Below are 22999 nucleotides of genomic sequence, written 5' to 3' on the forward strand. Positions count from 1 at the left end.
GAATCAATCAGAAATGCCTCCAGATAGGAAACCTCATCTCGATGACCGCCACGTGGTAGGAGGATGTACGCTATCATGTGGTGAAGGACTCGGCAAGTCACAGTCAGGCTATGGGCCGATGGTTTGCCCAACCCCGGGGCATCTGCAAGGCCGCACATCCGCTGAATCGCCTCTCTCGGATCGAAACCCGGCACCGTCGGCCAGGCCTTGGCATCATATACTCGGAGTCCACCAAGAGGAATGTCCAAAATGCGGCAGATGCTCTCCGGGTCCAGATGGATCTGAACCCCCCTAACGGTCGAAGTGATCGGTCCTCCATGTCCAAAAGTCACGCGGGAATAGAATGCCCTGACTAATGTCGGAAAAATGGGCTCTGAAATAGTGACTAAGGGCAGCCACCCCATGCGTGCAAACAAGCTCTCAAACCCGAAATGTTGTAGATGGGCGAAATTTATATTTCTCCCTGCAACCACCTTCCTCTGGACGAAATGCTGCTTGTACCTGTGGTATTCGTCGACCGAAGTGAAAAGACCGGTGTCGAACCTCGCCTTTCGGCGAGCCTCCGCCTCACCGTCCTGAGAAGGCTGAGCAGGGCGCTTGCCCAGTGCCTTCGACGCACCCCTAGCTCTCCTAGGCGCCATGAAACACTACAAAGGGCCACCCCTATGTGGAAGCAAGGCCAATGAAATCTCCTGTGACGCGCGCGGGAAGAGAAGAGAACCCGCCTGTGACGCGCGATGAAGGAGGACCACTGCCAAACCTCACGCCCTAGGTCCGAAATGTGAAGCCGCACCCCTCAAAACTCACTCCGAAGGCTTGCAACAGCTGGAATCGCGTCCAAAATGGGTTTGTGGCAGCTCAATCGGCGGATCCCTTCGACTACCAGAGGAAAACACTTTCGAAATTACGCGCGGAATGGGTTTTTAAACGTCACCCCGGCCGACCGGATATGAACCGGTTGACTCAGTAACATGTTCCATGGTATTCTGCACTTTTTTAGAAATAATTTTTGAAAATATAAGATTTTTAAGTTAATATCTTTTATAAAAAGTTTGTATTTTTTACATAAAAAAATTTTATTTTTAAAAATAGAAATCACAAAATATAAGGTTTTTTAGTTAATACCTTTTATAATTCCTTTGTCTATGTAGCCTATTTGATTATTAATATTTGTATATGAAGAATTTATTCGATTTATAAAAAATAAATATGAATATAATTAAAATGTAAATTGAAGAAAAAAATATATTTAATTCAAAAATGAAAACAAATCACAACAAAACAATATCGAACATCAATAACATGTTACTTTGTCATAATATTTATTGTTTTTGTTTTAGTTTTCATAAATTGAATGGTTTTGGGTTTGGAAAAATATTGTTGTTATAATTCTAGTATAATAACATACCTTTGAGAAGTTGAAGGTACCCCAACATTTGAATTCAGGGATGGATAGTGATTAATACTAATGTTGAACTCATTAACCTTCCCCATTTTTGTATTGAACTGAAAAGTTGACATTACACCATCTTGCCTGTTTTGATTGTTCTGGAATGAAAAAAAAATTCAAAACACTTAGTTAATAAAACATTTTACAATTTCTTAGAATATTAGACTGAAAAAAAAATGAAAGGACGATCAAACAAATGTTGTTTGATTCTCAGATATAGTACCTCATGATTGGCTACTGTTGGTGTTGAATATTGTTGCTGAATCCCATAAGATGCATCATGCCCAAATTGTCCCTAAATCCAATCAGAAGGTTACAATCTGCAAAGTTTCCCAAACAGCAAAACAATTTGATAAACTTTTTAAACAATCAGGTGAATTTTGAGGACATGCAAGTTTTAGGTATTATAAAGTGGCTTGAGAAAACAACTGAATACATGTATTGTATATAAGTATGCAATACCTTTCCAAAGAATAACTCAAGAAAACTTTGAATTTTATTCTTAAACCCAAACAAGAACTGTTTTTAAATATTAATTTTTAAAAATTATTTTCGAAAACTATGTTTAACAGCCCTTGAAATTTCACAATCTCTATAACTACAATGAAGAACTTTGCCCTTTCTAACTTTTTACTTGAATCAATATATTTCCAGTTTGTATATAGTGTGACTTCATACCATGGATGCGTTATTCAACACTTCCACTTGCTGATTTTGGGGTATTTGTACAATTTGATTCCTCACCATAGTTTGCTGCTACCATTTTCCCAATGTTAAGTTAAGAGTAGTTAGAAACTTGTAAGAAACAAATCTTTAAACAAAATATATCCACTAGAAAATGGGGTAGCTGCATCGGAGTATAAGCTGGTGAAATTTGAAATTGTGGAGTTGGTGATGGAGCTCTCAACTGGTACATGGATGGAGAGGCACTAGGTAGAGGAAGTAGGAAGTTTGAAGTTGATGTCGAAGCTCCCAATTGGCTCATTAATCCATCGATTGGGTCTTGAAAATTGTTCTCATGTACCTTGGAACTTTCGCAAGGAATAGAACGAGTAATGATTTTAATCCTCTTATGTAAATGATAACCATTTTAGTCCTTTGATGCAATCATTTAATGAGTATATGTATGTATGTACTTACATGGATGGAGAGACATAAGTTGGAGGAATTCGAGCCTGTAAAGTTGATGCTGAAGCACCCAAGTGGCTCATGGATCCATCAATTGTGTCTTGAAAGATGCTCTCACTAGCCTTGGAACTGTTGCAATAAATAGGATAACGATTTTAATCATCTTATATGTACGAGTGTATAGTTATGTATAATTGTAACATGCATATATGTATTCATTACTTACATGGATGAAGGGGTATAAGTTGGTCGAGGAATTTGGAACTGTGACATGGGTGTTGAAGCTCCCAACTGACTCATGGATCAATTTGTTGTATTCTGAAAATTGCTCTCACTAACCTTGGAACTATTGCAAGGAATATAATAATGGTTAATATACTATATGCATGTATGTATGGTGATATGTATATTTGTACGTACTTACATGGATAGAGGGCCATAAGATGGATGAATTTGGAATTGTGAAAATGATGTTGAAGCTCCCAACTGGCTCATGGATCCATTTATTGTGTTTTGAAAAGTATGCTCACTAACCTCGGAACTGTTATAAAGAAATAATAGTTGTAAGCTTCTTATGTAATCATAGAACCATGTGAATATACATATTTAGGTATGTATATATAGATATATGCATATAAATGTAAATAGTAAATACATGGTTGGAGGGGCATATGTAAATAGTAAATACATATTTATGTATGTATTTATGTTTAAAATCTCCATCAGGATCATCAAGAAGAATTGAGAATTTGCTTGACTTGGATCAAATGAGCAGTGAGAAGTCTTATATACGCACTTGCCAGATTCCAAATGAGTTTTATCAAGAAAGAAGAGAGAATGCTATCAATGAGCCTTCATTGATTCAGAAATCCTCAACAACTGTATCTTCATCTTCTGAACATTCGAAGAAAATTGATTCTAGTGTTGACAACTGTATTACCAATGTTATACCATCAGAGGGTTACCACAAAACATTGGAGCTTGGCGGATGCCGTGAGTTAGCTGAAGTTGTAACTGATGATGTAAATAGTAGCGGCAGCCACTGTGAGAGGGAAAACCCTGAGGAGGATGATGCAGAGAACAATGAAATGCTTGGTGGCATATTTGCCTTTTCTGAAGAAGGTACAATATTCAGCTGTGGACTTTACCGTTGTGATTAAGTACGGTGACTGCAAATTTAGTTGATGTGGCAGTTACTATTTTCAATTTATTAACTTGGTCTAATTCAGCTTTCACCATTTCTATTGTAGGTTGATTTATAGCTTTTATAGCTTCCCTTTGGTCCGGATCATGGAAGAAGTGCAATGGTTCAGTAGGTGTGCATAAATGGGGGTGATCAGAGCACAGAATGTGATCATCCCCCTTTCTCTCTTGTACATTTTGTAGATGGAAATTCATAAATTCATGGGCATGGGGTTGGGTTTGAATTCTTGATAGAAGTAGATTTGGGTGTTCATTCCCAATATTGAACTTTCTATCAAGCTGTACATAGGATTTCATTTTGAACAAGTTCTTTTCAAGTTGTACAACTATTTTTTCTTTAAAAAATGTGACCAAAAAAAAAAAAATGGAAAAAAAAATAAGAGAATGAAAATCAACATTATGTTCATAATTGCTGCTACTTATTTATATTATTTTTTGTTTTGTCCCCCTCATTTTTCTCATTTTATGCCCTAAATATCATCAATTTTTCTAATTCTCAAAATAAATAAAGTAGAAAAAGAAAAATACCCATTTTAGAGCCCGGAAATTTGGCTCATCTAAAATAGGTTCCAGCATCGGAAATTTGGCTGAAAATTGTCCCCTTAATTTATATATAACCATAATATCCCAATCATTTATATTTTTCCAAAGTTAAAAAATCCACTATATGAAAAATTAGCATTTAAGAAAAGAAATCATTTGTTTTCTACAAAAATTAAGTACTAATAACTTGTATATTGTTTTATCATTCCTTGAAATTTTGTCCAAATTTAAAAATAACTTCTTACTTTAATTTGAGCCCCTTTTTAATTATATTACATTATGAGTTTTTAAATAAAACTAAGAATTATTTAAAAATTTTAAAATTTTGTCCAAGCCTCCTGGAACCGGTCGACCGAAACTTAGCGACCGGTCTAACTACGGACGAGGTGCCAAAATGCACTCTCTCTCATCCAGTAGGTTGATCAAAACTCCATGAACCGGTCGACCGCATAGGAGCGACCGGTCGATCTCCGGTCGATGGTGCCAAAATGCACTCTCTCTCATCCAGTAGGGTGATCAAAACTCCATGAACCGGTCGACCGCATAGGAGCGACCGGTCGATATCCGGTCGATGGTGCCAAAATGCACTCTCTCTCATCCAGTAGGGTGTGCTCGACCGGCTGAAGAAAGGTTCGACCGGTTGACCCATTGCTGAAGTACAATCTCGACCGGTCGACCCCTTCATGCTTTCCGATCCACGGGTCCATCTAGACCGGTTCCTGGGATGGCCATATATACACCTGCATTGTACTGTATAAATTGTTAACGATATGATATGTTCGAGATTGTTGATGAAAAGGTTTGTTATAGGTTGTAATGCCGGTGCCTTTTGTTAGATGTTTTGAGATAGTGAGGGAAAATGCGACTTCATCACATCCTTCATTAAATATATAAGCCATAAAATTGGCAATACAATGTCAGGAGTTGGTTTTGCCTGTATAATGTACAATCATCTTTAATTTGCCCTATTTACTTACAATGCATTGACAAGCAACTTAAGTCAAAAAACAATCAAATTCGGACTAATCCCATAATCCCAGTGTTCATTTCCGCATATGTCCACCATAAATTACATACAAATGTGCTAATTTTATACAGTTTTATCACAAATTACAATCCCCTTCAATCTCTCTGGACACGGTCTCAGTGTGCATTTTGTGCTGAGAACAACATACTCCCCATGATCTTCAACCTGTAATGTTTCAATTTCCCCTGCGTTCATTCACGTTGATAGCAACAAATCAGCAAATTAATTAATTAGGTTTTTCTAACTATTTTAACATTAATGAGATAGTCATAGATAATTCCTCCTACGTACCACATTGATTGATTTGGAGAACCCCCCCATTGACCACAATTCCATGAATTTCATTACAAAAACTCCGCAATCGTGCCTACGCCAATATAATTACCAACACGTTATTAAGTGTGGAATTATAAATACGAGATGAACTTCAAATAAATTGCAATCTTATACAATATCCCGGACTGCAAGGTCAACACTTACTCATTAGTTTGGAGGGGTACATCAGGTGTTATGAAATTGAATGTCCTCAAATCATAAGGTGATACCTCTTTTTTGTGGGCAGCCAACCACAGGACAACCTTGGCCTGAAACATTTATTAACGCAACAATTGAAATTTTAATGGGAAGACATACCTATCAAATTATTACTTGTTGCTTGTTACTTTACCAGATTTTGTTGGACTCCACTCAACATTGTCTTCTTTCTACCAGGACGAGAATCTAGCAGTTGGATTCTCCTGTTTTCTAGGTCATATACATACAATGTCCAATGGTTCTTTATGAGAACCGGTAAGAAGACCTGCACCAATAGACTGCCATTAAACATACATCTAAATATTGTACATTCATGGAATAAAAATACAAATCCAAGCATTAAACATATGAATCCACCTCGTTAACATTGACATATGGAATATCAATATGATACAGATGTGGTTCAAAGCGTCCAATAACTGCCTCCCTAACTAAGTGTTTTGCCTGGGAGTGGATTACCATTTCCTGCATGTTAGACACGGGATAATATCAGGTTTCTCATTGTAGGTGATGCCTGGTTCAAGACAAAAAATAAAGATAAGCAAGGATTTAATGGAATAGTCATCATTACAGCTATGTAGGGGGATAGAAAAAGTTTCGACTTCGGTTCATGTTGATACTGCAACAATCTACAGTAGGCATCGACGACCTGATTTCATATATCATAAAAGTGTAAGCAACAAATTATATTAGAACCACACTTTCATTTTGAAACTTAAAATAATGCATAAAGAGGGATAAGAAATGATATGCACGTCGTTTCCTATCCACCCATTCCCTTGGAAGCAGCCCAAATTGCCTCTGGTTAGGATAGTGTCATGCATAGACACTAGTTCCTCACTGTTACAAAAAAATACAATTTAGTTTTTTTGTTTTAACTATCATACAATGAGAGGAGTGTCACTCAAGTATGTTACCTTGCATCCAAATCGTCTCCAAATACCAGTGCAGCTCCTTGTTTTAGGTCGATTTTGATGGCAGATTGTTTCGTTTGTGGTTGGGATATGTATGGGGACAACAGGTTTGGAGCCATGCGACGCACTCGACGTCTCCGGACGTTTCTATTTGTGGGGACAACATTACCTTCTGGTTGTTCTTCACCATCTGCAATACGAGATTTAGAACTAGTCAGCAAAGGTATACATTATGATTGGGTACATGGGTTGTTAACCATATGGGTGTTTGCATAAATTTTATCACTTACCGCTTACAACATTAATGGGTACACTGGGCTGCAACTCATACTCAGGGGCGACAACGCGATCTGGTGTGTCTAGCACATGGTATGCAGCATGCGAAGCCATGTACTCATCACCAGGAAATGCATGGTCATCGGCTGTGGGAGTGCTGGCTGGTGCATAGCTAGAGTGACCCCCCGCAGCTGAATTTACCCCACTATGTCTGCGAGTCCCTAACTTATGCATAAGGCCACACATTATTCTCAGCTGCTGCTGAATGCCCCGTTGATATTGGTCGATTGCGCGTTCTGCATCATGATATTGATGCCATATTTCCTATGACATGATTATGATGTCAATATTTTTTACAAAATGTGACAACAACATATTTATTTGTAGTTAAGAAGTAAAAATAAATTACAATGACAATGAAATGAACATTTATTAAGTTTTTGAAAAATTCACAGCTTACATCACTATTTTCAGCATCAACATTTGTGTCATGGTCCACATTAGTCTCTGGCTCCGGAGTTCTCTCTACGGTTGGAGATCTCTGGGACGCGTATAATTAGCACTGGAGATTAGTACTTAAATAATGAGTGTTATGCTAGTAATGACAATATATTTATGCATGCATAACATACAAAATCAATCTCAGCATGTCCGAATGCTCCAAACTCCTTTATCTCAGCGACTAGTCGTCCCTTAATCAAATCATCAGTCCATGCCAATGTTGGGGGCACTGTAATGGGGACTTGGACTAAAGGAATTTGGAATTTAATGACATAATGCAGCTGCAGAATGAATAGAAACATCAGTAGGCAAATGTGGATATGTTGTGCAATAAAATTAGATAACAAAATGGAAGAGAAAGACTGAATAAGTTAACTACCTGAAGAAATAAAACGCAGCCATGTACCCAAGAGGTCTTAGATTGTTGGTATCGCCTAATTCCCTCAACCAGTTGGTCAAGCACAAACTGGGCCCAATTAACATCATTTCGGAATCCATCCTCATGGATGGTATGCCACAAGTTACGGCAACCATTGAGCCTAGACGTGGGGGCCAACAATGTGGCACATGCGTAGTAAATGAATGCTCTACGGAACTCCTCACCTACAGGTAAGTCTAGGAGTTTCTCCTCGCATGCCCGAATAGGCCCAAATGGATGATCTGATGATGTAGAGGTCACCTGCAAATTCCGTCCTTCTGTTGGGAGGCCCAAAATGAGGCCAACATCGGTGGCTGTAACAGGATAGTGTTTCTGGGCTGAGAACTCTATCCGTCTAAATCCAACATTGAAATGTTGGATTAGAAAGATACAGAGGTTGTGGCGCACCTCTGTGCAGTTTAAGTTTAATAGACCTCCAAATTGGAGGTCTCTTATGGCTTGAATTTTTGCCTCTGGTAATCGGTTGCACAGTTTCTTAAATCTTGCAGCTGAGCATCGTGTAAACATTGATGTGCCCTGCTTGCAATGTTTGAAAACATGGACATGTTAGCAAATTTATGAATAAGGCGATATAGAATAGGCAATAACAGTAAAAATGTACAGAATAGACTATAAAAGAAAAAAATAAATATGATAATACTACATGATATATAAAAGAAAGAAATCAAATCAATTTATGGAAATAAATTGACTAATTATATTAGAGAAAGAAACCATCAACAAATCAATGAATAATCCTTGTGATACTTATGACATACACAAAATATAGAGGAACTGCTAGAGCAAGCACTTTGCTACTGCCATTGAACATGGACAAGGTTTGGAATCCAGGTTTCTGTTGAGAGTATTCCAACATGGTACTAACTATCAGTGAAGAATTGTACACTATCATTTGATACCACGAAACATGTGTTTGACCAAAGTTCATTCATACCTAAGTTGTTAGCTGAGTGAGGATTCATGGGAAAATAAATGAAACATAGGACTATTAATCTAAAGTGGGCAGTTAAAATAAGGTAATGATACACTATGAAATGCTACTACATACTTTTTTGTAGAATAGTAAACAAAGAGTATGTTTACGCTTGAAAACAAGAATAAATAAGATGAATCCATGAGTGTTGGAGAATTAAATGAATGAAGAGGAGTTTGGAAAACATACTTTATGTTGGAGAATAAAAGTTATGTGCTATGACTTTATGTTTTTTTTTTCTGTTAACTTATAGAAGTATTTTCATTGTTGTACGGATTCTGCAAGAAGATATACATGAGCAATTTTAAATGTCTATAATGCTCCAGCCAAAAGCCACATTAGGTACAGGTTTGCCACATCAGTTTGCTTGGTCAGTGCGTGAATCTCCGTAAAAGAATTTCTGTAACTGGTTCAAAATACTGGTATATGAAGTGGCTAGAGAGCTATGCACCTTGCTTAAGTCAATTGTTTGAATCTGAGAGACAAAAAATAATACAGAATTTGCCACCCGAAAAAAAGGTATGTCTAGAGTCCAAGGCACTGAGAAATTGGCAAGGCATGGCTCTCCACCTTCATATTTAAATCACTTCGAAAGTGAAGCAAAAAGAACCATAATGTGTCAATACCATTGAGGTCCCCATAAATAATTGTGATCATTTTACCCTGGGGACCTGGATAAAGTGGCTACAGAGGTAAGGGTTACCTATAACTGAAGTGGCTAAAGAGTTAATCCCATTCCCATCACCATTCCAACCAGAACACCTCTCTTTATCCCTTCCTCTACCCTCCTCCCTCATCCTAGAGGACATGGTTTTTGCCTATCCCCACAGCTGTATAGCGAAGACCATTAGATCCCTAAAGCATAATTGTATATGGTGTTAGTGAACCACATTTTATATATTACCAAATTGAACACAAATATTACCCCACAACTTACAAACGTGATATAATAGTATTTAATAAATAAACGTTGAATTGTTAAAACTTCAATATTAGAGAACTTTCCAACTTAACTGATACATGGTAACTATAATAAGGGACATGAAGAAATCTCTTAAATTTCATGCATAATATATATATATATACTAACTTAAAAGGTATCTGAAAATGAAAATTTCATAAAATGATTTCAGATTATATATAAACAAGGGAGTAATTTGTTCACACCAATTCAAATATGTAAAATATCATCAAATGAAATTTCACCCATTTTGATACCAACATGCATGTTGGCAACATCTCAAATAGTATGTTGGCAACGGAACAATGCAAAAAACAACAAAGATAAGCAAGTATGATGAACCATACCGAGAGTGGGCGTGAACTGGCAGTAGAACCATCTAAGCCATTACCAGCCATTGTTAATATTATAACTGCATCATTTGGCATAGAAAAGTCGAATGAAATGCACAGATAAACTAACCAACTGAATAACTAGACAGTAAGTATAGTACAATACTATGAAAGTTCAGCTAAGTGATACGAAAAATGCACGCATCAAATCATGTGAGTAAGACATACTTAAAATAGGGAAGTGAAAGTATACATCAAGTTAAAGGATACCACATTGAAAGTGCAATTTCAAATTAAATCAGTAATGAAAGCAACTCCAAATCATGAAAATTTAAAAGTAGTCTTATAAAAAATAAAATGAAAAGGTAGTGCATCGTGTCTATAATAAGGACAATACATAACATCCAAAAGCAACAACCCTATCACCATAAAGCAAATAATGGAACAATGAGGGATCGTACACAAAATGAAAACCTTACAAGCAAAGAAATGAACATGTCACGGCAATGGATTATTACATTTAGACCGATTGTGACCTATGCCATTGCATCGAGAGCAATGAATAGCTCTCTTATGGCTAAATTGTGACTCAATACGCCTTTGTCGGGGTCTTCCTGGAGGACGTCTCACTTGCGGGGGTTGGAGACTAGGAAATACGTTGCCTTCGCCATCTTGCAAAGTCCCAGCCTCACAAACTTTAGGCATGTTGTGTGTTGGTAATGGTTGAAACTGACCCGAGTAAATCAACTGTTGGGTGGAGACTTTAAAACATGGGTCGATATAGTCATACACATCGTGTCTCAATGTACGGATCACAGCACATACATGTGGACATGGCAACCCGGACATTTGCCATGTTAGACATGTACACTTATGTTGCTGCATATCCACAACCAAATAAACTTCTCCAGTAAAAACCTTGAACGTCCCACCCAAATAAGGCATCACAGTAATCGGAGCAGATCTCGTGATATTTGACATTTGGTTTTCCTCTGTTTTGGGTCCAACCACGCTCTTCCACTTATATGTACCACGCATATGGGTGTCTAACATGGCTACAAGCTTATCCATGTGCATCATCAGCAACGTATAAATTGTTTGGTGGCGTTCCTCTCTTAACCACGCATTGAAGGACTCTGCAATATTAGTTGTCATTTTATCCCAACGTTTTTTAAGGAACTTTGACATCGCCCAATGCTCCGGACTATTCTCCGCAACCCACCTTGCTAGGTCGCCATTAAAACGCACAAGTTTTTCAAACGCCTCATTGTAGTCTATATCCAACCGAGCATATGCAATGTTGTCTAAAAGCAACAAAGCATCTTCTTTCCCTTTCTTTCCCCTAATGTTTTGCCTGTTGAAGAAGCTTGAAAAGTTCTCTTTGACATGTCGATAACAATAGGCGTGATTTTCTACCCCAAACAACTCCGAAACACTACGCAATATCCCTTGATGTCTATCTGATATAATAATTACTTCTTGACCATCTAGGATCCCCTTCAATTTCTCCAAGAACCAATACCAATCCTCATAATTTTCTGAACCAACCACACCCAAGGCTAGAGGGAACATTCCATCATCTGCATCATATGCAATGGCAGACAAAAGAGCTCCTTTGTATGGACCACTTAGGTGGCAAGAATCAATAGCCAATACCGGTCGACACCCCATGGTGAACCCTTGAATTGAAAATGCGTGGGCAAGGAACAATTGCTTGAAGTGACCTTCATGAGAAGTGTACTCGGCAATAGTTCCAGGGTTAATTTCCCTTAGCCTATGGCATAACCAAGGCAAATACGCGTAGGACGCACGTGGAGATCCATATACACGCTCTTTTGCCTTCTCTTTAAGATGCCATGCTTGGTTATAAGTCAATTGAACTCCATGATCACATTCAAAATCCTTGCAAAGTTGTCGAGGAAGGTATTCTGGAGTTGTTCTAAACACGTCTTCAACAACAACAGCTCCTCTCTTGGAAGAAACCCGCACCTTAGATGAACACTCATCTTGAGCTATATGATTATGAATAACTTGGTAAGTATAAACTCGCAATATTTCATTTCCTTCAACAGCATGAGCTGTTATCTTCCAAGGACAATCCTCAACCGAACACTTTACTGACATATGGGTAGGTGAATTTTTCTTGTACTTGTATTGAAACCTTCCAGCTAATGACATTTGGTATATTGCATTCTGAAACTCATCTGCATTCTTAAATGTATGTCTGGAACCTAATATTGCCTCACGAAACCGATTCGATTCCAAAGGGGTGTACTCAGTATCTGCACAACGCGATGCAAAACCTCTTGATAACATCATAGTATTAGGATTTGCATCGCATGATGCATTAGATGAAGGAAACCTAGGATGTGGACCTCTGCATTTACATTCATAACCAAAATTAGACTACATAATGCGTAAATTTGATATTCATAAAATTTTAAATAGACATCCAAGTGAAAACGCATTACCCAAGTGCCAACTGTGTATTCGGTATATTTGCCTCTATGGCTTCCACACCGGGTGACTCGACTATGTACACATTTGCAAAGTCATCACTGTGTGAAACCACGTTATCCAAGTCATCCTCATCTTCTAAATCTTGGATGACTCTAGGGTTAAACTTGAGGGTGTAGTGCATCCTCATCACATGAAGGGAAATGTCGAATTTTTCTAAGACCTTCTGAGTGAATTCTTCAAATGTCATTCCTTTATAAATGTGAATACCTTTGCTTCTTCCACCAACATAATCCCAAAGGCCATCATTTTTTTGGACAAGTTTGCCTCCCACGAAAATATAACAGTATATTCTATTTGTGGCATCCATCAACCTATTGAAATAAAGCACAAATTTATATTGTTGAACAAACAAAAATGCATATTGAATGTGATCTTACAAGTTTTTTCATCTCACAATATACTAATTTCCCATACAAAAAAGTTATATTTTAAAAAATGTATATACAAAAAAATGTAACTTTAAAGTCTGAAAAAATAATTTTTGTTGCTCCTTTTGATTATTCTAAACATTGTCAACGGTAAGATTATTTTAAGATAGGCACTAATAAACAAACGGTCAGTTGAACTAAGATATGAAGACCGAGCTTCTCTCTTCTCTTGGACTGATAAATACTACATAACCTAAACAAAACTAAAAATAATAATAAAAATAAAAAACAAAAATGAGAAATGTAAAACTGAAATGGAAATTAAAAGATTGAAATTAATAGATTAAAAAAAATCATTAAATTAAAAACTAAGAAAGGCTTTAAAAGGAAAAAAATAACAAATCTCTAACTTATTTTCCCTATCATTCCCCTTTACTTATATATTCATAGTTCACATTTTTATAAGCATAAACCTCTCTCTCCAACTACTTTAGTGCTACCCAATTTGACACTACTACTTACCTATGCTAATAATCTAATCGTGTCAATACTTGGAACTTTAAGACAGAACATCACAACAATATCTAGTAAAGTAGGAGGATTTTGTGTCCGATTCGACATAATACTGCAGAACATATATATATATATATATACACCAAAAACATTGGAATTATGGAACTATAAGACATTCAATAGGAAAGAATCCCCCACGTTTTATTAAGCTCTGACCTATACTTACACTAGGTAGAAAACAAATTCTCATTCTCACTCAAACCCTTAGACAATTTCTGTTGGTACTACTATATCAGACATGCCTACAAACTTATTCAAAGAGAATGGAGATATTTAAATATTAATTATAAAGCGTTGCTTTTCAAAATAATATGAAGAGATAATAGCCTAAAAAATGTAACAAATACAGAATTCTCTTCTAAACTATCATCTCCTACTTTAGATGATTCATACAAAACCATAAGCAATAGTTTAACACATTTAAGGTTTAAGGGTCAAAAAAACTAATAGATAAAAAGAGATAACTCTGTTACTTGTGCCTACATCTCAAGCCAATGCACCATAAGAAAACTTTAGGGTTTTTAGGTTATCCATTTCCCCTTTCCATTTTTCCTCTCCTGGTTTTCTAGCAACCAATTAAACAATTATAAATTATTTTCAAGTATATATGACAATTTTTCACAATTATTTTTTTGAATTTAAAATATACAAATAGCATGAAAAAAAAATCTAAAAAAAATTACAAAAATATAATCAGATCGATTAAGCCATGAATCATGAGTTGCAGGTAAAGTGCATTTTCTGTATTCTCAAGGATTAAAGAAAAAATTATGGTTCAAAATTTTTCCTTTCTTTTTCTCATTACTTTCTCAGCATCCGAATAATAGTAGCAAACCAAGAAGTCAATTATTGAATGGGAACACTAACTTGAACTCCGGAGATCAAGTTGAACACAGTTTAGAGATTTGGACTAAGAAAATTTAGGTCGAGATTTAGGCAATCTACTAACCTCAAATATGCAACAAGAGAGACCCAACTGAAATCCATACCTTATTCAAATTCTCGAGAGAGACGGATGAGAGAAAAAATGAAAGAGCCGCAGAGATTGAGATGCAACCGATGGAGGTGCTCGGGAGGAAGAGAAGAAAACGGCTTCTAGGCTTGAAATGCTGAAGAGACCAAAATTTAGGCAATCTACTAACCTCAAATATGCAACAAGAGACACCCAACTGAAATCCATACCTGATTCAAATTTTCCAGAGAGCCGAATGCGAGAAAAAATGAAAGAGCCGCAGAGATTGAGATGCAAGCGATGGAGAAACTCGGTAGAGCGTTTTCCCAGTGCGCGGAGCCCCAACGAGGAAGGTGTTAGTGGTTTATCATTGGGTCAATAATGGTAATCCCTCTTTTTGTGCTACTCCTACTCCTAGGGCGGGAAGAAGATAAGAAAACGCGAACCGTTCTTGATCTACGACCAACCTGTTGCTTCTAAAGGCTGCCCTCTCTCGGCTGGATGTTGGTCCAGCCTACTACGAGGATCCCGTATCCAGCAACCCAACCTAGTAAAAGGTTTTGGCTTGCCCCTTGTATAGGTTTCTTAACGCCCTTATTATTAGAGAAAGGGTGGTCGGAACGAGAAGGAAAAACGGCTTCTAAGCAGAGAAGAAAACGACTTCTAGGTAGAGAAGAAAACGGCTTCTAGGCAAAGAAGAAATCGGCTTCTACACAGAGAAGAAAACGGCTTCTAGGCAGCGAAGAAAATGGCTTATAGGCTTGAAATGCTGAAGAGATCAAAATTAGGGCAAAATTCCCAAGAGCCGCAGACGAAGAGAGGAAAACGGAGGCTTGAAATCTGAAGAGACATAGGGCAAAATTCCAACCTGGCTTTTTTTGTTTATTATATTTTTTTTTTCATAATCAGCAAAGGTTATTTTTGGCATTAATAAAAGTGCATATCCTTCTTTTTAATTTTGACACTTCCTATGGGTTTTCAGCTTAAATGGATCGGTTAGCTGGACCATTCCTTAATTTTTGGGCCCAGCTGGGCCCAAAACACAATTCTCCCTTGATTTTAGGCTATTCATGCAGAGTGTACAGAGTACGGCAGTATTAAAATATAATTCCTAAACTATTCTTTATGAAAAAAATCTAAGTCTTCTGAGAAAATTAGAAAATTATGAGAAACGATTTTTTCTTTTTTATACTGAAAATTTCTAAATTGCATGTATAGTGGGAATCAAGTTGGCCTTGCAATTGGGATCTCTGCTGGTGACAAATTATGGGTTTTTCGGTACATTCTAGAGGTATTTATTTTCAAACTATTGGTTGACGTGGTTGCTCTTTTCCTATTTTTCTGAAGTTTTTTTCCTGATCTTTGATCTACTTGATAAAATAAAGGATTTCAAAAATCACTGGAGTTGTCGTTTCATTTGACCCAAAGACATATCAAGGTCTGTATTAGTTGAATAAACAGCCTCATTCTCATGTTCTTTTTATAGTTTCTTTTATAGATTATCATTTCATTTCCATTCAAAAACTTCTATGGCGCACTGGTAGTTGACTTCTTTAGATTTCTTGGTTCTATAACTCAATACTGTGCAATCAGTAGACACATAAGGGACCATCTCATGTAGAAAAATGTTGCCCGTAAATAATTGAACTGTTCGAGGTGTCCATGATCCTGCGTGGACCTTTTCTATCATTTGTTTTTAGTCTAATCTTATTTTCACTGAAAAATCAAGGAGACTGGAATGAAAAATCACCAACATTTGTTTTTATTTCTTTTGTCATATTACTTTTAATATTATTAAAGTGCAAATTTTCAACTATCTTATTTTCTATGTTGTGTTTTTCAGCACCAAATCCATGAGGAATACTGCTGGATATGATGTGATCTTAAAGGCAATAGAAAATTGAGTTTTGCCCCACAAGGACCATATTGCAGCTTATGGAGAGGGTGACGAGAGAAGATTGACTGGTCACCATGAAATGAAACGACTGACATCAACACTTTCTGTTGGGTAAGTTACAACTTTGTAGGTTATAATTATTTTATATATGCTTCTGAGAACTATGACCTTTTTTTTTTCAAACAATTGTAAAAGAAAAATATATCCATCAATATATTTTCTTTATTTTTTTATTTTCATTTGAGAAAAATATACTGAAAATCTTTTACTATTTTCTCTCATTTGTTAATTACTTGAACTATTTCTCTCCTAACCAATTTCTCAGCATAAAGTAACACTTGCATTTGTAAAAATTACCCTCATCCTTCAAAAAACATAAAAATGTCCCTCAACAAAAATAGCTCTCAAGCTTTTTATTTCTCTCCAAAACAAGGTTTCTTTTATTTTCATCTTACTCTTTTATTTTTTTTTTTCTAATAAAGAAAGTTGAACTTCTCTCATTTACTCTTCATTGCTGGTAACTAAAATCTAAAATTAAGATTATTTTTTCTTCACATTTTTATTCTTTATATATTTTTTTCTTCTATGATAAAAAAAATAATTCTAAAAACCTTACTTTACTATTGTAGACTAAAAACAGGAACTCCTCACTATTAGCTATAAAAAATGACATCAAAAGTCAAATAATGGTAGACAACGAATCTCATGTATGGAAAATCATGTTAATTTCAACATTATTAATGAAAAATGACATCAAAAGTCAGGCAATGAATCTCATGTATGAAAAATCATGTTAATTTCAACATTATTAATCAATTCTCAATCAAAATATTCAAACTTAATTTAACTATGATTGAGTTTAATTTATAAAAACTTAATTGGAGTTAAGTTTTCAATCAAAAAATTTACCTAGGTCTAATTGTGGTTAAGCTCCATTTGTGAAGAACTTAACTAAGGTTAAGTTTTTATTCACTTGAACTTAATTAAGATTTAGTTTTATTTACAAATAAATTAACAAGAGTCTAGTTCTCAATTAAAATATTTAGCTAGACTTAACTATAATTGAATTATAATTTATGATAAACTTAAAAGTTAAGTCATTAATAAAAATATTCATTTGAATTTAAACTATGGTTGTTTAAATTTCATTTGCAAATAACTATTAGATTATGTTCATATTTAAGTTAAAATTCTCAATTTAAAAATTTTATGTGGACTTCATTATGATTTTTATTTATAAAGAACTACCCACTAAGTTTTCAAAATCAAAATGTTTGCAAAAATTTCACCTTAACTATAGTTAAGATGTACTCATGAAGAGCTACTAAGTTAATGTTTGTAAATCAAACTATTCACCTAAAATTTGATCAATCATGTATCTATCAACAATATGCAAAGTGTTAATAACAAAATATATAATATTCTAATCAAAATGTTCACTTGGTTTGAAAATATGTTTTTACCATATCAAACTATGTTAAAAAAATTAAAATTTCGAATACAAAGTAAAATTCCTTCAAATTAAGAGTCAATCCTCAACAAATATGAACTCATTATATGAGCGACTTTTGAAAACAAAACAATTGTCTTGTCATTTTCTCTGGAAACCAGTTTACACGAACCTTGATTAATGAGCTAGATAGATGGTCATACATCAATTATTCTCTATATTTGATTAAGAACATTCCACAATCACACTGCATGAAAAATCAATTATCAAAATTAAGATTATTATTGAAAATAATTATATAAGACATAATGGTAAAATGACAAGATGAAAGTTTGAATGTGTATTCATATTCATGTTGATAAACATTATGCAATCGTTCCATGTGCGTATCACCATTTTCTCTATATATAATACACTACAACATATAATACAAGAGATAACAAACTAGTTAAATGTGTGATGACACCCTTCAATAGATTATCAAAGTTAATATCTATCAATGAGACATATTAATATGGGTTCCAAGAAAATTATATTTATTCAAGATAACAAAAGATATAGGTTGAAAGATGATATTAAACATCCTAAAACATCCAAAAGAACCTACAAGTCAAGTTGTGTTTTACATTAATAATTTATGAAGTGTAGCTTCTTTGAAAATTTTATACAATGACATTTGAATTTTTTATTTTGAAAAAAAAAATATATCTAAACTAAAATTCTTTTAGATAACCAAGTTAGAAATTCTTTTGTTGATCGAATAAGTTCTCAATTTATTTATTCAAATAGCTTTTTTATTTAATTTTTTAACATCTACTTTAAGTTATGCTAAGCAAATTTATTTTTCAATAAAAATTTCTTCACAAATTTATTCCTAAAAAGTGTAAATTTAATCATAATATAACATTTTTCCCTAAGCTTTCTATTATTGAATTATCCCTACTATGAATCATAGTCTAGCTCCTCTAAACACTACATAATAGTCATATATTAAAAGACATTTCACAAAAACTCTAAAACTAATATTTCATCATAAAAAAAATGAAATATCTTTTAATATTAATTATCATTTAAAACTACTATACAATATAAGAAAACTTGTGCACAATTTCCTAACATCATAGAATTTGGAAAGCTTAGATTTGATCAAGCACTGAACTACATTCATTCATAAAAGAAAAGTAATTATCAAACTATAAAACTTATTTGTGTTTACTATATTGTAAAATGTTATTCTCCACTTATATAAATAACTTAATTTCAAACATAAATGTGTATTCTCAATCAATATATATTCTACACAAGCAAGAAACAAATTCCTAAAATCTCTAAAAATCCATAATTTTTTGTCATAAAATAGAAAATAAACTCAAATCAAATGCCTAAAATGTTATCTAATTAACTATAAATTCAAGTCTAGTAATAATGAGAATATTTTAAAAATTATAAATATGTCATTTATTTTTTAAAACACACATCGATACCTACTTTCCTAAATTTTTCAAAAACCATTAAGTAGTAAATCATTACATAACATTGTCCTACAAATCATAGTTGTTATATATTATCAATTCATTAATTTGAAACATACATAAATTCCCAAAAATTTTAAAATTTAGAAAACAAAGACTATAGTACTTATGAACTCATTGACAACTAGTGGGTTGTGTTCTCTTTGTTATTTTGAAGCTCTCTATCTCTTATCACTTTTCAAAAACTTATTTTTTGCTTCTTACTTGAAGATTAGGCATGAAGCATTTTCAAAGACAAAAATACAACTAAATCAAGAAGGGAATAAGAAGTGATGAAGGTTTTCTAGGGTTTTCATTCCTTACCTCTAAAAGAGAAAGGAAAATTTTGATGGTTTGAATTAAGAGAGAGATGAGAAGTGAGAGAGGTTTGTTACAATTTTCAAAGGGGTTTCTATTCTCTACATTTGAAACTAAATGACGAAGAAGAATTTGAAGGGTGATTGATTTCAAAAAGTGAAGAAGTTGAAAGTGCAGAAAATAGGTTGGAGTTTCACACAAGAGTAATAACGGTGTATTCCAAGGAAACAAAAGAAAAACGGGTATTTTGTCCTATAAGGATCATTTTTAATATTTTTAAAGCAAGGGGTTAATTTTGCAAATATAGATGTTATAACAACCCTTTTAACCAAATAACCCTTTATGGACATATCTCAAACTCCGATATGAGATTTTTTTAACTTCCTAGAGCACATTTTTTCACAAAAAAATTTGACACCAAGATGATAATCTTTAAAAGCTTGAGGAATTGAGGATTCCAATGGACACCCCCTAAACCCAATCCAAACACATATATCTTCCTTCACTCCCTCAAAGGATAGGACATCTTCTTGAAAGATATTACAATCTTAAATAATAATAATAATAATAATAATAAAAGTAGTCTTAGTGACAAGGAGATTGAAGTTTCTGAATTTCAAAACATTATTGATGAGAATGGTTTGTTAATTTTGAGATTTGAAGAACAATAGCATAAGTATAATATTAATAATAAAAAATAAAAATAATAAAAAAGGGGTTTAAACTATATGTTTATATATTTTTGTAATATAAACACAAATTTGGTTATTATAGAAAGTTTTAACATTATGAATTCCTTTCCAAAGTAAATAAAATGTATAAAAAGCATAATATTCCTTTGAATACTTATTAGAACATAGTTCATAGTCAATAAGATGATGAAATAAAGATCAAGTCTAGTTTACACATCATGCGCATAAATCACTTACATAACTCATATTCAACTTCTCATTCAAATATGCAAAGCACACTCAACTTGCAAAATTTATGATTTAAGATGATTCAAAATATAAGAATAAGATTAACATTCATATTGTAATTATAATCTTTGGAATTGTAGAATGAACTACACATTATGTTTTAAATGCAAAATTATAGATCGATTTTCGAGTTACCTTTCCCAAAATCCCCACTTCAAAATAATTTATGTTCCTTCCAATTTAGTGATAAAACTTCTTTACAATTTCCAAGAGTTCATAATTCCTAAGGATAAATATACACCTATGCTAGCCAAATTAAAGGAATAATTATAGTGAATCCTCCACATTATAGTTCAATCATCTACTGGTTCTTAAATGTTTAGCTCAAAGTAAGTTGTTTCAAATCTTTCCACCCTTTATGACAATGGAAGGAATTGGACTCAAAGTTTTTCCAATCATATTGCTCTAGACTAGTGGCAACAATTTTGCTTCACATACTCAATTCAAGAACAACTCAATAAAGCTAGAATAAGTAGCTTCAATAGAAAATACACACAAACAAATGTTCAATCTCAATTTACCATTCAATACCATGTTTTGATTATCTTTTTGCAGGCTTAAACTCATATTTTTATTTTGAATTTGCCAATCCACTTTTGACCAATGAGATTTTATGTTTTATTTCCAAAGCTATGGATGTTTCTAATGACAACTCAAAACTCTATCAAATTTCTTTGTGTGACTCTGTCAAATATGAAACCCCTTATTTTATTTATTTACTTTTTTTTAATAGGTAAATCAATTGTATTAGAAGTGCCTAATGTAGGGTACACAAAAGTGTACATTATGTATACAAGGTACTAAAGGCCAAAAAAGAAGAGGTATACTTAAAAAACACCCTCGCCTCACTTACAATCCAGCCAAACAATAAAATCAAATAATGGCAATGAGTTAAAACCCAAATGCACCATAAAGAGGGGATACACAAAAAATAACACTCTCGCCTTAATTACAAACCAGCCAAACAAAATCAAATAATGACAATGAGATAAAACTTAAATGCACTCTAACCCAATCCAAGAACATGTACATAAAGGACCGCATAATTACTTGGCTTGCCGTTTCAGAATCATCAAAGGCTCTCTAATTTCACTACTTCCAAATGGCCCAAAATAAGCACAAAGAAGTTTCTCTCCACAATTCCTTTTCTTCCCTACAAAATCTCCATACCAACTAAGAAGGGCATCATTGATTGAAGGTGGTTGCACCCACTAAACACCAAATAGAGCAAAAATAAGCTACTAAAGCATTGCTACTTTAGGGTAATGAAGGATGATATGATTTGTTGATTCCTTTTCTCCTTTAAAAAACAACACCTGCTCCACAAATACCAACCCCAATTTTTAGCTGATCCAGAGGTAGAATTCTTCCTAACAAAGCTTCCCAAGAAAAAAAGCTAATCCCCATCAAGACCCAAGGGTTCCACACAATGCTCAAAGGGAACACCTGGAATAGTCTGCAAATTGTGAGGGATGAATAATAGGATTTAATTGTAATGATGTCTCCCTTTGGAATTGTCCAAACCTTAACATCCTCAAAACCACTTATAATCACGTGCCATTCCAACCTTCTAAAATAAAGCTTCCATCTCCCCCAACTCCTAATCATTATTCTTTGAAAAGTGAAGGTTAAAGTTTCCTCAATCGTGCATTTTTTCTTGCACACACTCACATTGTTGTGTCACATTGTTGCCAACAACTAGTATAATATTTCAAGATTGTTCTTAACATCTCCAACATATGGACAAACCATAGTTCAAGTTTTAGCTGAAACTGATCATCACCAATTTTGGCAAGGGGAAATCTGGAATCATGTAGCAATAGAAGGATATGCGTGTGAATTCTCTTAGTGCAAAGTTCAAAGCAATGTAAAAATGATAGATCAGTTTTGAGCCTTTGGCAAAGGGCAACTCAAATAATTTGCCAGCCTTTGTATCAGCCATATTGAACCATAAAGACCAAACACCTTATTTTAATGTCAACTATCTATGCTCAAGATTCTCCATAAATTAGGAGCATATTTATTTTGTAGCCATGATATGTTTTTATGACACATTTAATTGGTTACACTAAATTTCAGTACTTCCTGACATCTCCAAAGGTGTTATGTAATTACGAACAAGAAAAATGGAAGGGGGACTGCATTCCAC

General features: G+C 34.3%; 1 protein-coding gene and 2 long non-coding RNA genes across 3 annotated transcripts; 1 reads left to right on the forward strand and 2 right to left on the reverse strand.

Moving 5' to 3' along the window:
* The first annotated feature begins 3539 nt into the window (after nt 1-3539).
* LOC109122102 (uncharacterized) lies at nt 3540-4005 on the forward strand. Its single transcript, XR_009465967.1, has 2 exons — nt 3540-3700; nt 3829-4005. It is a non-coding gene; the product is annotated as an uncharacterized LOC109122102 (long non-coding RNA).
* A 1462-nt stretch (nt 4006-5467) lies between these two features.
* Nucleotides 5468-8526, reverse strand: LOC104877844 (uncharacterized). Its single transcript, XM_019217580.2, has 12 exons — nt 7956-8526; nt 7708-7857; nt 7536-7616; nt 7090-7399; nt 6803-6989; nt 6641-6725; nt 6457-6534; nt 6243-6350; nt 6019-6150; nt 5832-5935; nt 5643-5718; nt 5468-5536 (listed from the first exon to the last, which is right to left on the reverse strand). The coding sequence occupies exons 1-12, from the start codon at nt 8520-8522 to the stop codon at nt 5468-5470; spliced, it is 1947 nt and encodes a 648-aa protein (XP_019073125.2). The 5' UTR covers nt 8523-8526.
* Nucleotides 8527-10295: 1769 nt separating this feature from the next.
* On the reverse strand, nt 10296-15317 carry LOC132254046 (uncharacterized). The gene is made up of 3 exons (XR_009465968.1): nt 14925-15317; nt 14732-14851; nt 10296-10361 (listed from the first exon to the last, which is right to left on the reverse strand). It is a non-coding gene; the product is annotated as an uncharacterized LOC132254046 (long non-coding RNA).
* Nucleotides 15318-22999: the final 7682 nt, after the last annotated feature.

The sequence above is a fragment of the Vitis vinifera genome, chromosome 7 (assembly GCF_030704535.1).
Source record: "Vitis vinifera cultivar Pinot Noir 40024 chromosome 7, ASM3070453v1".
In the NCBI taxonomy this organism is placed as follows: domain Eukaryota; kingdom Viridiplantae; phylum Streptophyta; class Magnoliopsida; order Vitales; family Vitaceae; genus Vitis; species Vitis vinifera.